We start from the raw sequence: 16979 nt of genomic DNA, 5'->3' as shown, positions 1-16979 counted from the left end.
TTTTTGTCCGGTTCAATTAACGAATTAAAAATGCGTCATACTTTTTACTCGGTAATTTGACACGCTAATCAACACGCTGCCGCCATGCGTAGCCGACAACGTTTTTTTTCCTTTTTGCTATTTCTACTCCCCCAATTTTGTCAAACTGGAATTTTATTCTAGACAACCATGGAGAGAAAGAAAAAAAACTGCTGAGGATCAACATGACAAAGTGAGTCAGTAAAGAAATGGCAGCCAGGAATGTGACTCTTTTCAGGTCACTGAGCTGAACATGAGCGAGAGAGCAAGAGAGACACAGAGAGTGAGACAGAGAGAGAGGGGGAAGCAGGCCAAAGTTTGTACTGGAATCATTCGTTGCCTTTGCCCAAAACAAACACAGAAAAACATCAAGCCTGAAGAGTTTCACTCTCAGGCTTAAAATGGCACAATGAAGTTCTCCAACTGTTGTGCCAATCATTTCCACAACACGACTTCAAGATCAAGCCAGCAAACACTGCAGTTGCATGCGCTACCTTGGAGAGATCTCTGAAGTTGGCGGGCAGGGTGAGGTCCAGCTCCTGAGAGTCGTAGCTGGCCAGAACCCAGGGGAAGAGCGGGTACTGGTTCAGGTCGTTGTACGTCCGGCCTGGACGCAACAATACATCAATGATTTCCATCGAAAGACTCCACCGTGACCAAATTATGCTGACGAGGTTACAATTTATTTTTTTAAAAGGTGACGTGAAAGTGCGGAAGCATGGCCGCCGTGTCGTCGGGGTGTGGGCAGAGTGTCGGGATGTTAATAATAGCCCGATGGTGGTTAATTAGCAGAGCACGTCCCCTTCGCACCTCTCGCTGCCGCCGCCGCCGCCGCCGCCACAGCCCAACTGTCGGCGCCGCTTCGTGACGTGCCTGTCAGCCCGGGTCATTACTGGGAGATTCTCTCTTTTCTTTTTCATTTAATGAATTTTCTCCATGTTTTGCCCTCCGTCTTGCCTTTCCGTCTAATTAGCTGACAATAATGTATCCAAGGAGCTGAGGCTAAATATAAATATGCATGAGCGGCGGCGGCGGCGAGACGCGGCGTGACACCCCGACGAGCGAGGCCCGGCGCGCCTCCCCCTGTTGGATCAGAGAGGAGAGCGTCGAGCCTTTTCCGATCTACACGCCGGACGCGGGTAATTATCGAGCCGAGCTCACGCTTCAAACAAACGACGTCGACCGCTTAAGGACGAAAGCGGGCCGGCGCCAGGCACTCCTCCCGCGATGTCGTTTGTGTTTATTGATGGCGGCAGCGGCGCAGAACTTGCAGTCAGTGGACTCCGACACCCGAGATGAAGACAATTGCTTTAAGCGTAAAGCTCTCCGGTCCAATAACTTTTTTCCACAATCGGCAGAAAATGAGTCTGATTCAATGTAAGTGACTGACAGCAAAAGTGGCATCAACACGCAAAAAAAAAATATTTTTAAATAAATAAAGCGTGCTCTGTGTTGATATCTGGACTCTCACGAGTCTCCAAATCCTAAATAAAATTAAAATAAATAAAATAAAGAAATTAAATAAAAAAAATTAATTTAAATTTTTTTTTTAATTTTTGTTTTTGATTATTATTATATGATGATTCATAGGCTCACCTGCGATGGTGTTGAGGAACATGAGGTACTCAAAGTTGGAGATCTCTCTCCTCTGCCAGCGCTGCGTCATGTTGGACGACTTGAAGAGCTGCCGAGGGCTGGCCAGTGAGGCGCGCCTGCAAAACAAGACAAAAAAGGTGCCACGTTGCGTCACGTCTGGCACGCGGCGTTTGACTACAGTCCGATGACTCGGCGCTTCAGCCATTCGTGACTCAATCGGGGTTTGGATCGGAGCCCTCCAGTCTGAGTTTGTCATTTTGGACAATTGCGGGAACACTTTGGGAAAGGCCCGTTCCTTGAGCCAAGTGGAATCCGCGAAGACATGCCGAGGAGCAGCAAGCAAAGCAAATCACCTCGCGGATGCTTGAGAATATCAAATTCACCGCCATGTTTTCTTTTGACTGATTCCTCCAATTGTGACAATAATTTACATTCAAGAATTGGGCCATTTTGTTCCACGATGGCCTCACCCACTTTTCGGCAGGCTGTCCGCGTGTGGAATGAGGTCACCCCGCCCGCCTGCCCCTCAAGCGCACAACAAAAACAAGGGAGCGCCAACGCTAACACGCTAAACAACACTAGCGTCAGGAATAGACCTGTCTTGAGGGAGTCCATAGCTGGTCCCCACTCCGACTCGAGGAAGACTGTGGACGGCTTTCTTCACCGTGGCCTGGTCGGGGAAGTTAAACAGGACGGATGCTGGAAGGAAGGAAGGAAGGAAGGAAGGAAGGAAGGAAGGAAGGAAGGAAGGAAGGAAGGAAGGAAGGAAGGAAGGAAGGAAGGAAGGAAGGAAGGAAGGAAGGAAGGAAGGAAGCAAGGAAGGAAGGAAGCAAGGAAGCAAGGAAGCAAGGAAGGAAGGAAATTGATTCAACTTTGTTGTGTGTTGAGTTTTTGTCAGAGAATGATTTTCCATGAGAACAACTGAATAAGAATAAAATGAAGTATGGCGTACTTCGATTGGCCATGAAGACCTCCATGGCTGTGTTTTGCAGCAGGTGACGCCTGGAGAAGATGGCGCGGATTTCGCTGAACATCCACTTCCCGTGCAGACCTTCAGTGTAGGCCAACACCTGCGTCGGAACACATTTCCGCACAGCGCTTAGTAATTTAGCATGGCCCAAATGAAACAATGAGAATCCCGCTAACCATCTTGGAGCCCATGTGGCGTGTGACAAAAATCAATAAAAGCATTGTGTGTTAAAGGCTGAGGTGGCAGACAAAAGGACGAGCGGGCGGGCGCCGCGGGGCCGCAAGCGCACAAAAGTAAGACAATTGTTCTGACAGGTGAGAAGGGCCCCCGCTTTTTCCATCTCGCTCCTCTCCGAACAATTTTGTCCCGCGGCGACCTCATCGGTTCTCCGGGTCGTGGCGGCGACGTCTCTCGAGAGGCAACGCGTGAGAAGAAAGACGCGACGTGTTTGCGCAAACACTCAAACTCTCACAGCATGCCGTTTGCGATTTTTGATATAAACGATTCAAGGACTTAGCTTCTGTCCTGTTTATTAATATCCAACAACACTCTGACCAGGAGAGTGTGATGTGCTCCAGCAGGTCAGCTCCGACGCTTGACAAGAGTGCAGCGGGCGAGCGAGCGGGGGCCCGCCGCCTTAATTTCTCCACGGAATAGCCGGCCGGCCGACCCCGCCGCCGCCGCCCGGCTCTCTGGAGCTCAATTAAAATTGGATTAGATGGAGATAGCGGCATCCCTCAACTGATGCTCTCCTGCGGGTAATGCAGTGCCCCCTCCCACCCTCATTTGACACCTCCGCAGCCTCTCCTCCAACTCAAACAGTTGTCATAGAGACAGCGTGGCCCCAGAGGAGGGGGCCAGCAAGTGAGGGTCGCCCCCTCCAGATGCATCCAGATGTTGTGGAAGTCAAATTTGCTCTTTTGAAATTCCAAAGGCATCACGGGAGGGCTTATCAGGTGAAATCCGCCATTCCGTGACCTTATTTGGGCGTTACAGGACAACCCATTAGGGTCTTCTGACTTCGCAATAAAAAACTGTGCATTTCCTATTCAAATAGACTGAAGGCAGTGCGGTGAAAAAAGAAAAAAAAAAAGCATCATTTTACATGTGGTTTCATTTGGGCCGCTGCCCTGTCCAAGTGAACATTTCTGTGGCTTGACAAAGCGCAGGCCAAAGGGCTCGCTGTCAACAAAAGGGAGGCTAAACACCGACTTGGGCTGGGGGGGCAAAAAAGCTGATTTCAAACAGCCTCAATCAGAAGATTTGTCATCATAACAAAGCTTTGGGGGTCTAAAGGCAACGCACGGGGCCCCTCCTCCTCAACTCGACAAAGCCCAGCGCCCGTGTTTCTTTTTTTTGGGGGGTGTGGGGGGGCAGCTGTAAAAAATGCCATTTAATGAACCTGTCTGCTGAAGCTGTCCCCTGCCTGTCAGAGGTGTCAGCCGCTGACGAGCGCTGGGGACGGCCGTCCGCCCGTCCGCCTGCTCGCCCGCCCGCCTCCAGTCACAGACAGGCCTGCCAGCTGGAGGCTTCGGCCCCAATCTAATCACGCCACCAGGAAGGGACCGGCGGGCGCTCTGCTCTTGGTCTGTCAGAGCTGCTGCGAGGGAGGGGAAGGGAGGGAGGGAGGGAGTGAGGGAGGGAGGGGGACGTGGGCAGGGCGCTTGATGATGGAAAGGAGGTCTGCCGCCCAAGCCTTTTGTTTCCACACGCACGCTCATTAGGAAGCCAAGGCGCATGCGCCAGCGCTCTCGATGCTAAAGCGGAAGCGGTCCCTGCAAAACAAAATGTACGAATGTATCTGCAATCTTATTTTTGGTCGTCTGCTACTTTGAAAATCAAATATTTCTGTAAATCGCTGTTATTGATCGCAATGTTGTTTTGTAACCATGTGAAGTTACCCTAACCCTTGTTTGCCCTCCATGGCGCAAGCTTTTCTCTCTCACGTCCATTTTGCAATTCGCCGTCCTGGCACCTTCGCAACTTGACAGGGGGGTGACATCGCAACCACGAAGACGTGATGAGGAGGCGGCGCGCGGGTGACGCCGCCGTTTAAACCCATCCTAACAAACACGGCACAGAAAAGGGCCTCTAATCACATGTGACTGCCCGGCGGCTTCGACTACACTTTGGTTGAAACGCCGTGATGGATGTTATTAATAAATCTAAAGCCGTTGGAGGGAGGGAGGGGGGGGGGGGGGGGGGGGGGTCTGCATATTTCCTCCTGGATAGGAGAATAATGCAATTCGGCGTGACGGCTATATTTATACGAGCGAGCGCAGCAGTGTGACACGGTGCGTCGCGGCCGGCCGTCGCTCTCTCACTCTGCGCATTTGCCTAATCGGTTTCCGTCCCAAGGTGGGAGAAGGATCCATCCGTACGCCCTTTGTGGCTTTTCAAGGAATGCGAGCGCCAAAGTGAGTCTGATATCACTTGGGAATATTTTTCCTCAGGTGACATGAAAAGTCTCGCTGGCGCATTTAACTTGAAATAAAGCGCAATGGAAGGGGAATCTCCACTTTTGCGTGAATCCATTTTTCACGCCGCAAAGAATTAGCGCATCAAAGAACGTTTCATCACTGACAAGTGTTGTGAAGAGCAAAATATGATTCCCCGCATTCATATAGGCGCTGTATAAATAGTCCACGCCAGTCGCCTCCACTCGGGTTGAGGCCCGTATCACGCAGACTCTTAAAGCAGGTATTGCTTGGGGGTGCTTGCTGCAATGTGTGTGTGAGTGGGGGGCAAGATAGAGATTTGCATAATCAGTGTCAGTCTACATTTGGGAGAGAGCTGGAGTGTGGCGGGATGACACGGTGTGGCTGCTCTCTCTGCCAGCCAGCGAGCGAGCGACCGGTGGGATAAAGTAGATGAATATGCATGCCTTAAACACGTCCAGCCAAGTTTGTCAATAGTGTTTATGTCAGCCACGCTCGTTCGCACGCATTAGACAGACGCTGGCTGGGAGGACACACTTGTGGGCTTCTTCTTATACATCCTAGTTACTTCTCAAGTCGGATTGTTATTTTGAAGTCCGTCAAATGGATGGCCTCAAAATTCACTCGCTAGCTCTCAGCAATCAATCAATAACGATCCTTTTGTGCATTAGCACTGGATTAGCTTTACTGACCGACGGCTTGACACTTTGGCATATTTTGCCAATGATTACGGCCAGGAAGAGACTTTGGAGAGCCCATCAAGCAGATAAAGAGCTTGAGACTTTTTAGTCTAAGGAGCTTGAGGCCCATCTTCTCTTAATGGGACTTTTTCCCAGAAGCTTGTCAGCCTTAAGATGACTGAAATCTTTCCTGGCCGGGATGCCGCCATCGGGGCTGCCACGCCGAGTGCCAAGCTGATCGCTTTTGATCCCGCTTTTTTTTTTTTTTAATGGTGGTGTGGGAGGGAGAGGGAAGCGGTGGAGAAAGAACAAGACAAGGATGGAGGAGAGCAAGCAGGAGGGCGGCGCTGATGAGCAGCGAGCGGCCCTCCATTCATCTGGTCTGCCTCACCTTTTTTTGCCTCATTCATTATCCGTTTATCCTCAACTTATTCGCTCGCGATTGCTCGGTAATATGTTGGGGATTTGGTAGAATTCTGCCTGTCACCTGCTGCTACATCATGCGTGAACAAAAAGACCCAAACGGGGTGGACGACGCTCTTTGAGGATTATGCTGGGTGACACCTCCATCGGGAGCATCATTTTCGCAGGCATCTGGCGGAATTAGCTTGACGGAGAAAAAAAAAAAGGTGGAACAGGTTTCTTATCGGTTCTTCTGCATACGAGAAGGGGGGGGGCTTGTTCATGCAAATGAGCGCCTTTTGTCAGGCGGCGGCGTCAACCCTCGAGGGCTGAGCGGGGCCACGCCGGGCTGAGGCTACGCTAATCCACCACTGGAGCGCGCCCGATAATTTGCGCCTTATCCTCATGTAATGATAGCGTTAAAGTCTTTTTCCTGCCGCTAATCCCACCGCCATGCGGCTGAGGTTTGCTGTTAGCGGGCTACAAGTTAGCATGCCGCCGCCTAGCCCTTATAAAAATAAAAAAAACAATCGTGTAGGAGGAGCGAGGCTCTGACGTAACGATTGTGACTCGTCATGCATGGCTTCTGCGCTTGCTGATCCACCTCAGCGGTTCGGCCAGAAAGACTAGCTCCGGGCTATGGCGGCCATCTTGCCGACGTTTAGTTCACAGCGTCATTCTCAGAGTGTGACATTGAGGCCTTTCCACTCGACTGGATTAAAAAAGACAATAGTGTCTTGCAGAAGACATATTGTGCATTTTGCCCACAACGCAAAATCTTATAAAATATGATAAAAATCGTCTTTAGCCAGGGGTCAGCAGGTAGCCCCCAAGGAGCAGCCCCGCTACAACATTTTATATAAGTGGCCTGTATATAAAACAAAGCAAGCTGTTTTTGTTTTCACGAAAGCAAGTGAAACATAATGAAAAGAGCGTTAGCTTTGGCAACTCTTTGGCCCAGCGGGGATCCCGGCCAGCCATTACTGGAGCCTGCCAAAGGCAACAACTCCCCGTCTCTTTCCTCCCTCCCCCCCGCCAAAGCCAACAACTCCCCGTCCGTCTCTTCCCCCCCTCCCTCACCCCCTCGACAAGCTGCTTTGGCGTGCTGCGATTTGACTAATTACGTCGGATTAGAGCATATTCACGCAAGATGTTCTCTTGAGGGTCAGCGACACGGTGCCCGGTTGGCCTCTCCTGGTCCCGGCTTGCTTGTACACAAACGGGCCACTTGGATAGAACAAGCTGGAAGGGATACTGGCACCATTTCCTATTCCTGCTGATTATCTGTTAGCATTAAGCTAGCAGACTGAGGCTAAATTTGTCTGGACGATGTAAATCCAGTTTATGGGCAAGGCTTTAAAATATATTTCCGAAAAGAAGGCAAACCTTGGGACCATTTACATTTGTTAAAAAAAAAAATGTCCACAGGGAAATGAGCCTCGGAATCTGTGTGTTTGAATTCAATTGTGCTAAATCAATTTGCCACAATGGGGGAGGTTGCTTGACTATTTGTACGTGTAATAATGGGGGCGCACAATGGCAAAGAGGCTTACGGCCGGCGTCTCATCAAACATTTAGGCAAAAAAGTTCCAAGGGGCCGCGCCTGATGAAAGAAGCCAAAGCTGGTGGGATCGCCCGGCCTTATTGTACACAAGTCACATCAAATTAATACGGAGGGCCGCTCGCATCCTTTCTTCTCCTCGGCTTTTCACAACGGATTAAGCTATGAAAACTCAGAAATGACTAAAGCACCTATTAGGCTGCGCGCTCCCGCCTTTCTTCCGCTCGCCTTTGAAATGCGCATCACGCAACCACCGCTTCAAAGTGGAAAAACGTATACGGCAACTTTGCCATGGCGGCAGGCCAAAAGCAAAAAGTCAAGCTTCACTCATTCACGGTCAAAGTTGATTGATTGACAAGGCAAGCTTGTCATTTTTTGTGAACAACTAACAGTGATTCAACTTGTTCCTTTGACCATCAATATAGTGGGCCAGGTACTTGTTCTTAAGACACGCCCCAAGAAATCCAAAGAGCTCTAAAACCATTCTTAAAAAGTCTCGAAACTGTTGACTTCAGTCGACTCCTCTCATTGGTTATCGCGTTACTTGTTGCTTTGGCGTGTCAAAATGAAGTAAGTACCGAGGAGGGGGGGCAAATGTTTGATTGAAAATACCCTCGTAGCGAGCAGCCTTCATCCATGCAAGGCGAGCGCTGAGAGGGAGGGGGGGGGCGGGGGCGTGTCTCGGTGCACCCCGACTCGCCTTCTCTCTTCAAAGACGTGCATGAATTGTAATTATGGCTCCTAACAGGATTGGAGAGCGCGCACTTGAGAAGCGGGTCGTGTGGAGTTAAACGGCTGTCACACACTCCAAAGCCGAGCTGCCATGAGAACTAACCAACAAAGGCCCGACCGACTCCATCCAGCGTCCCGTCCGCCCGCTTCACCTCTCAAACCACATGGCAGCATTGTTCGTCCAGGTTGCATTTTTTTAAACTAATGCACAAAAGACGTCCAACGTAGTCTTGACATATGTTATCGGTAATTATCAAGCAAGAGATGGTAGAGTTTAACGGGGGGGGGGGGGGGGGGGGCGATGATTGGTACCACCTGAGAAACCAACGTTTAGAAAAGAAAAAAAAAAAAATCAGTGTCAGATTATCTCCCGACCTGGCCATTAGGAGCAACGGAAAAGCTCATCTGAGCCGCCACAAAATGCTTCAATATGGGACCATTCAATGACAAAAAAAAAGCGTGACGTCCCCCACGCTTGACCCTCGTTTTCAACTCTTAATTGGATTGTGAGCAGAGCTGAAGAAACTTTTGGCTATTGTTCACTGAGCTGTGCTTTTCTTTAGCAGCATTCCTTCCAGTAGTTTGCTTCCTCAACAAAAACATTCAAACAGCCGCTGCCAAGAAACTTTTCAGTTTTCATATACTCCCTCCCTCCCTCCCATTTTTCTCCCCTTTTGCGTTTTCTCCAATCCACTTTCTCAGCGAGCTCGCTGGTGACAGGCTGAAACAAAGCCAAGCCGAAGCCATTGTGTCGCCTTTCAGCGCTCGCAAGCAGCGGCCCAAAAAACCAACGGTTGGGCCCAAGACACCGCAGGTCCAAATCAAGTCAAGTTAGATTAATGTAACACCGGGTCATCTTCAGCGAAGGCGGAGATTTGGACCCTAGCGTCCTACCACGGTAGTCCATTAGGTCTTTGCATTGGTCGTTTGGTGCCAAATCAAGATGGCCGCTGGCGCCAGCAACTCGTGAGCGTGCATTGATTCAGAAAAAAAAAAAATAGCCAACCAATCCGGGAGGAAGGAAATTTTTCAGCCAAATAGAACTAAAATATATATTTTTTAATTTTATTATTTTTGTCCAAGTTTGATATTTCATATCCAGCATTTGAAGCAGGCACGTTCGCTATTTGACATCTGCTCTCATGAAACTTTCCAAACTTTTTCTCTTTAATTGATGCGGTGGAGTAAAACATGAGCTAATAGACAAGTAACGGCGCCTTTAACAATCACATCAATCAAGCTCATTAGCCCCTCACGCGCCGCTTTACAAAAAAAAAACACTATGATGAAAATAATTATAATAATATCTCATTAAGGGAGCGAATGAGCGACATGGGGGAGAATTAATAGCAGACAGGTGTACAACACAGCGCAATTATGGAAGCCCAAATTAGTTCACTGCCTGGAGGCAAACGCAAGAGAAATTGCGTGCGCCTGTGTGAGGACGTTTCCAGGAGCGAGGCGCACTGGCAAGAGCGGCAAACACAAAAAAAAATGTCTTCAATGTGTAAATTAGGGCAAGGAGTGCGCGCGGAAAGCGGCTTTCCCCGCGGCAGACGCAGGCAGGCCGAGATGAGACGGGGCGCGGCGCTGAAACGTGATCAAGGCCGGCGAGGCGAGGCGAGGCAAAGGGAGGCAAGGGGAGGCGAGGGGAGGCACGGCGCGGCGGGGCGGGCGTCAGCGCCGACGCTCAGCTCGGCGGCAAGTGGCAGCGTCTCTTTTACAGTCAATCATTCATTACTCAGCCCAGCGCTGCCTCTCCAGGTTCTCTCTTTTTTTTTTTTAAACGGCTAATCCACCCCCTTCGTTAGACGATGTCAACATCTGACACAATGGCAGCACCGACTACTACTAGATGGCCTGCGACTGGAACAAACCATTTCATCTCCATTTGATTTGCTGACCTTTCCAAACAATGTCTTTAAATGAAATGGGACATTGTGATTTTGTAGGAAAGTTGCAGAGATATTTGGCTCGTGGTAATTTGGTAGCTAGCTTGCTCGCTAAGCACGGCCTACAACGCGCTATCCGTTCTATTAGAAAAAAAGCACATCTGACCATTAAGCAATTAGCCCGTCACTTTTTTAAGTACACCTGCACGGTCGCCGTTGGCCACATGAATCGTTTTTGTTCGATTACAATCCGATTGTGAGAAGGCAAATTTGAAATGGTCTTTGCCCTTCCGTGCAGACCCTAAAAGAGAAGCCCTGACCGGGGCCGAAATGGAAACCATGTCACGCTGGAGGCGCATCTAACGCGGTCTGAGTGCCGTTAATTACCGTATAAAATAAGCAATTGGCAACCTGGCCCATATGTCGGCGCCAGCGTGGCGGATGGAAATGAGGCGGGCTCCGTTTGACGCCGCTGACGGGCTAATATTAAGCGCGGCTCAGCGGCAGGCAGAACTAATCAAAGTAGACAAAATGTCTCTCCTTGCCATCTTTGTCTCGCATCCACTCCAGGGCTTTTTTGGCTTTCTCTGCTTTTCACCTGACCTCCCGAGAGGCGCTTGATTCTGCCGTACCAATGGTGGCGCTGTGTGGGTGTGTTAGGTCAAGCCTAAGCTCACAAACTGGGTCATTATAAGGAACAGGAAAGGAAAAATGGGTCAGAAACATGTTGTCACGGGAATTCTGTAGGAAATCATACCGTTCTTGCAAGACTTGGACGCATATGTCATTAAAGCAACAAAACGCATTATTTATTTCTTGAAATTCTATTATTGTTTTTGCAAAGTAGATGACTTGAATGCTATAGTATACCATTTTTGTTGCCATTTCTTCTGAGGCTGGAAATCTCACTCCCATTCATTTAAAAGGGAAAGATGATTTGCGTTACAAGCGTGGTCATGGAACAAATTTAACTTGTAAGTCAAGTACCACTGTAGGGTTTTTTCCCCCTGAAAAATGACAAAAAAATTGGCTGTGTTTAGCATAAAAAAATAAACTTGGAGACAGATGCTCTATTGGAAAGTCAGTCATAGATTTGTCTTGTAAAGTAAATCCATATAAATGTGGGATTTATCGACAAAAAAGGTTTAAGCGTCACTTTCAGATGTATACAAAAAAAACAAAAACCTCCTCTGAGGTCTCGGCGTGACGCGTCGCGGGTGAAGCCCCCACTCTTGGGATGATAACCTCGCAGACATAAATCACGGCGCAAAACAAGGCGGGCTCATCCGATTCCTGAATGGAAATGATGTGTCAATACGCTGCCGTCCATTCACGCGCGTCAGCTGGCCCCGTGGCACAATGGGCCGGGGGCCGACTTATGAACTCCCGGCAGCACTCGGCCGAGTCCATAAAACAACTGGCGGCGCCGGCGGGGAGCGCCCCCGAGACGCCGCCCTCTCGCACGGACCAGCAGATGACACAGATGGGGCGAGAGCAAACAAAGACGAGGGCCCCTTTGTGCGGCCCGCCAAAGCCTTTCAAGAGCTATTCATGCAACAAATTGGGCAAATCTGGCCGGGCCGCGGCCGCTCCTGTTTTGCTCTTTTATTAGCATGAGGCCGACGTCACGCCGCGAGCGCGGCGTCTGATTTACTGCGGCCTCCTAAAAACGCTGCTTAACGCTACAATTTAAGCAGACAGCGAAAAAACGCCAAATGGGGAGACTTGCGAGCTCCAAGAATTTATTGTTAGGCCACTTTATAGGCCCGGGAAACATGATTGGAAAGTCCGGTCCAAATGGCTGTCGCGCGGTTGACTGGAGAAGCGCCTGGGATTTACCCTGGCCCGTCAGTGAAGAAAGATCATACGAAAACAAAAATTCATGAAAAAATCAAAAATTACAAATAATAAAAAAAAGAGACTTTTTTTTTCTGGAGCTATCTTTTAGAAATGTTGATTCCCGGTGGAAATCTTGGGCAATGATATGCTAGCATGGATAGCATAGACGTTAACGTGTTACATTAGCAGAGAGAGCATAGATGCCAACGTGTTATTTTGGCATGACTAGCTTTTACCGGTAGCAGGTATCGGTAGTTGGACCACTTTATTTTACGGTTGAAAAACTGGACCTCTAAAGCAGGTGACCCCAAGGTCGCCGTGGAAATGACAACCGTCCTCTACTTTCTCCCATAAGCCTCATCAAGATGATTTTGAGGATGTTATTTAAAGCGCAAACCGCTTGAAGGAGCAGTAGCGCTGCTTTGTGTTGGCCCTTAACGACATCAAGCTTGAGTGAGTGCCGTTGGCTTCCGTGCAGGTCATTAAATGAACGCGCAAGCTTCCTCTCATTAGGCCCTGCAGCAGCAGCAGCAGTAGCAGCAGTAGCAGCAGCACAGGCGCAAGCGCAAGCAATCTGCATGGAGAGACATTTGTCATCATTAGCCCGCCTCTGACAGTTGGCACCCGGCACCTCACATCTCCACGACTGACAATTATGAACCCTTCATCCCTTATTTAGGCAACTCCGCCTAATGTTACGCCAGGCCTCGGAGGCTCGATCTGCTTTTGTGGACCTGCGCTAGGTCTCGAAGGGGGGGGGGGGGTATTCAAGGAGGACGCGTGGAGGCGAGGGCTTCTGCAGACGAGCATCTCGGGGTCAGTGGGCAGATGATTGCGCCGCCCACGCGGAGAGAGCCGACACCTCGCGCAACATGAAGATTAATATGCTGTTTGTTTTTCCCCACAAAAACCACCAGGAAATGAAAATCAGCTGAGCTCAGCGCAAAGCTACAGCGAGGCCTAACATTGCAAAATTTGCTTGGCCATCAGCAGCGTTTAGGATAATTAGCAAAAAAAAACTTGGCGTTTACGACAACAGTGAGTCTGGAATTGTGATTAAGCCCAGTAAAGCAAACTTCATGTTGGTTTCAGATTTTTTTTTTCATCTACTCATAGTAACAATATTTATCAAATTGTGACCTGACTTTTTAAAATTCTGGTCTTTTATGTCCAGCCAACAAAACCAGTCCCCTCAAAACAAAATGGCCGACTCCCTATAGGTTTTGCAATAGCATCTTCAGAGTTTTTGTGGGTCTACACAAGATGGTCGTGACTCTCCAACTTCAAGTTTCCAAGTGAAACAGGCGTCCAGGGCTCAATTTTGGAACTATGACGCTACCAACATTGCCAACTCATAAAAACTATGATTTATTGGACCTAATAATGACAAATTAAGTGATGACGTCATTGAATGGGAAAAGGCAGAGGTAAAAAGGGTTAACCACAAGGACGCCGCATCGCTGCAACCCGTTTCTAAATAGTTGCTAAATTGTACGTCAGCCATGAGAAAGGTGCCCCAAAATGATTTTTATAAAAAGGCCAATTGTGCAACTCTTAATGTGGCAAACACACACGTGTGAGCCACACTGCTTCTAAATTCATGCAAATGCATGCATGTAATTTATCACAAAGGCTGACAAGCGTAGCATATTGCGGGGGGGGGCAGGGGGGTGAAGGGCCAAATGAAGCTGAGCCAATCAATTACGATTTTTAATTTACACTTTGGCCACATTTTTTGTGTATAGAGAGAAAAACTATTGCAGGTACGCTGGGAAAAGTTCGGCCATTGTCTGCTTGACTTGAGGAAGGTTGCGAGCCTTCAGGCGACATGCGCAAGAGGCCCGCAAAACAAATGAATGGACACAAGCCAAAGGGGGTCCGGCAAAATTAGCCGGCCTCCTGCGGAGACGCCATATTGCCGGGGAATCAGCATTGGAATAAGAAACAAAACAAAAAATCCCACTGACAATCTCATCATATCATATCATAAACACGCAGATTAAAGTATATTATTTTTTCGCGGCGGGGAATGTCACATCGCTGACATTCATAATCAGATTTAGACTGAAATGTGTCATATTATTAAATCCTCTTAATCTTATCGGCGCGTTAGCTTGGGAGCGCTACGGCAGTATATGCTAAACGTTCTTTTTTTCTAACTTTAACTTGCATCTTTTTATTGGGTTGCTGAAAGCAAAAAGTAAAGATTTTCATAAATCTTATTTTATTTCTTTTTTTATGTGAAAAAACACACTAAACACCTTGCTTTTTGTTCTTCCCAAAAATGAAGAGGCAGCCATTTTGGGCAAATTTGCTGCTCTTGCATTTTGAACAACTCCTTCTAGACGCCTACTAACTTTGGGGACTCCATTTTTAAAAAAATATATTTTTGATGATGAGTCATCAAGCTGCCGAATTACCCATAAATCCAAATTCTATGTTTTGGGTGGTGCATGACTTTGTGACATTTTTGGTGGGTCTCCTGAATCTAGACATGCGCACCAATTTTCAAGTGACTAAAAGAATTTGCCAATTTTTGACACATTCTGACATTTTGGCACTTTATCAAACAGTACGTTTACTTTGTGCCAACCTGCAGAATTTGCATATGCATAATTGTAGGAATCCATATTATTTCTGTTGACTTCACCATACACACACAGACACAGACACACACACACTGGATCACCTCAGGCCACTGTCTAAGCACGAGTGTTGCGGTCAAAGGGGGAATTTCCAGTCAAGCCGGAGTGACCCCTGCCATGTTAACAGCACAATCCTCCTTCATACAGAGGAAAGGGCCAAAGAAAAATGGAAGACAAGAAGCAAAGAAGTGTCTCGTCCGCGCCGTGGAAACAAAAGGGGCCTTGAAAACGGGGTCACATGCGCTGGGAAAAATGGCGGGCTGGCGGGGAGACAGCGGGAGACGCCATATTGATTTATGCAACAACGCGTGGGTCACCGAGTCGGCGGCGCATACATCAGAGCGGAGGGCCTCCTCCTTCAGAAAGCAACAACGCTCGTCAAGACCACGGCGCTCCCGTCTACGAGACGACCGCAGTGCCGGCCGGCCGGCTGGCCGGCGATGCCTTGACAAGGCAGCACATGCTTCAGATTAGGAGGCCATAATCTGGGCCAAATCCCCACGCCGGTATCACGCACGCACGCACGCACGCGGCCGGCGAAGGGCCAAACCGAGAAGCCGGCGCTCGGGAGGTTACTGGATGCCGACGTCGCCGCGCCCTTGTTGGACGGACGGGCGGGAGGGAATGTCGAAGCGGGTCTGCTTCTAATCAACGTGGCGCAGCGGGAGGGAAGATGGAAAAGACGCCGGTCCACTTTACAGTCGTATGGAAGAATGTTTGATGGTGGGACCGCCGTGTGTATGCTGACAAACATTCCGACCAAAATACATGGATAGTATTTTTTATTTTGGCGGGCGAGTTGTGAATGACAGCGAATAGCACAGGCATTTCGCAGCCCATTTTCAGGCGGGAGAGAAGAAAATGTTCAACGCCGAGGCTTTTACTTGTCTTCCTTGAAATATTTATCTCTTCCGAAATATCAGACTTCAAAGAGATCAAAGGCGAGATTGTGACGTCACTGCGCTGCCTGATTGTAATTTACAAAGCGGCCAATCAGATTTGCTCGCCTGCTCACGGCCACTAGGGGGGGCATGCTCATTGGAGACCCGCAAAAAACGTTGTTGGAGCCATTTATCAATCTAAAATACTTGCGTCTTTGTTCTTTTTTCATTTGATCTGCTTTTCAAAGTGAGAGATGGAGGCAGGCGATGTTTGTGACAGATGAAAAGATCGATCTCAAAACGCCAAATAACAAGCTTGCATGCAAAGACCTTAACTGTGAAATGCACACGGGAACTATCGCAAATATGATAACAGAAGTTCATGCTTCATTTATATTCAACACTCATCAAATGAAATATATATGATGGTACGAGAAGGGAATAATCAATAGTAACTGAATTATCAAATCAATCGACAATTATTTTGATAATCAATACTCGTGAGCAGACCTTGTTTCCTTTCAATTTTTCCAAATCCTAAACCTCTCAAACAATCATTCTCATTTTCTGCGGTTCTTTTTTTTTATCTTGTGTTGACTCCAAATAAAACATTTACACAATTTTCTGAAATGTTATGGACCGAACAGTAACCGAATTTTAATTTCCCGCACTGTGATTTTGAAGTAACTTTCTGTTTTTGAACACAGGGGTTAAAATTGTTCAGCAAAATAATGCACTGAGTAATAAAAAATGACTTAGAGATGAAGTGATTATAATGAAAACGTTAGTTTCACCCCTAGTCAGAGTAAAGCACATTCAGATTTGCACATCTTGTCAAATTTAGAAAACAACATGTAAAAACAAAACTGAAATTTGTTTTGGAATTGGAGACGTTCATAAATGATTGGAAAACAGTTTTGAAATAATTAAACATGACAAACGAAACGTTTTAAAATAACGCAAAGACAACTTTAAAGTGGTTGCTTCACTAAACGATACGAATTTCAATGACATCTATTAACTGGCTAAAAAACGGATTCTACAGCAAAAAGTTTTTTTTTTTTTTAACAAATTCAAATGTAAGGAGGTATCAGCTTGCAGAAAAATTCAATCCGATCGCGTGAAGAAAATCTTTCAAAGAATGAATACGAATATAAATGACTTCCCCAGCTGACAACGAGCAGCTGTCACTTGGAATTCAACAGAGAACATTCGGGAGGAAAAAGCAATGCAATCCAGAAAAGGGGGGGAAATCCTAAAACTGCAACAATAACCAAACCGGGGGATTTTTTTTGCATGTGCTGTGCGTGGGTGTATTTCCTCGT

At 47.9% G+C, this 16979-nt stretch overlaps 1 protein-coding gene across 3 annotated transcripts in view; it reads right to left on the bottom strand.

Moving 5' to 3' along the window:
• nbeab (neurobeachin b) overlaps positions 1-16979 on the bottom strand; it is an 87203-nt gene that overhangs the window by 16735 nt on the left and 53489 nt on the right. For all 3 annotated transcript variants that reach the window (XR_015859388.1, XM_088380553.1, XM_088380554.1), the window contains 4 exons: positions 2567-2684; positions 2211-2313; positions 1615-1730; positions 513-625 (listed from right to left, as the gene is read on the bottom strand). Coding sequence is in view for 2 of the 3 variants with exons in the window: in XM_088380553.1 (XP_088236679.1) it covers positions 513-625; positions 1615-1730; positions 2211-2313; positions 2567-2684 (450 nt within the window). In the remaining variant the exon portion in view is untranslated. The remainder of the gene's footprint in view (positions 1-512; positions 626-1614; positions 1731-2210; positions 2314-2566; positions 2685-16979) is intronic.

Source organism: Syngnathus floridae, chromosome 7 (genome assembly GCF_059516105.1).
Source record: "Syngnathus floridae isolate MCC-2025c chromosome 7, RoL_Sflo_1.0, whole genome shotgun sequence".
NCBI classification, from domain to species: domain Eukaryota; kingdom Metazoa; phylum Chordata; class Actinopteri; order Syngnathiformes; family Syngnathidae; genus Syngnathus; species Syngnathus floridae.
The sequence above is the reverse complement of the archived record's forward strand: the minus strand, read 5'-3'. Positions and strand labels throughout refer to the sequence as shown.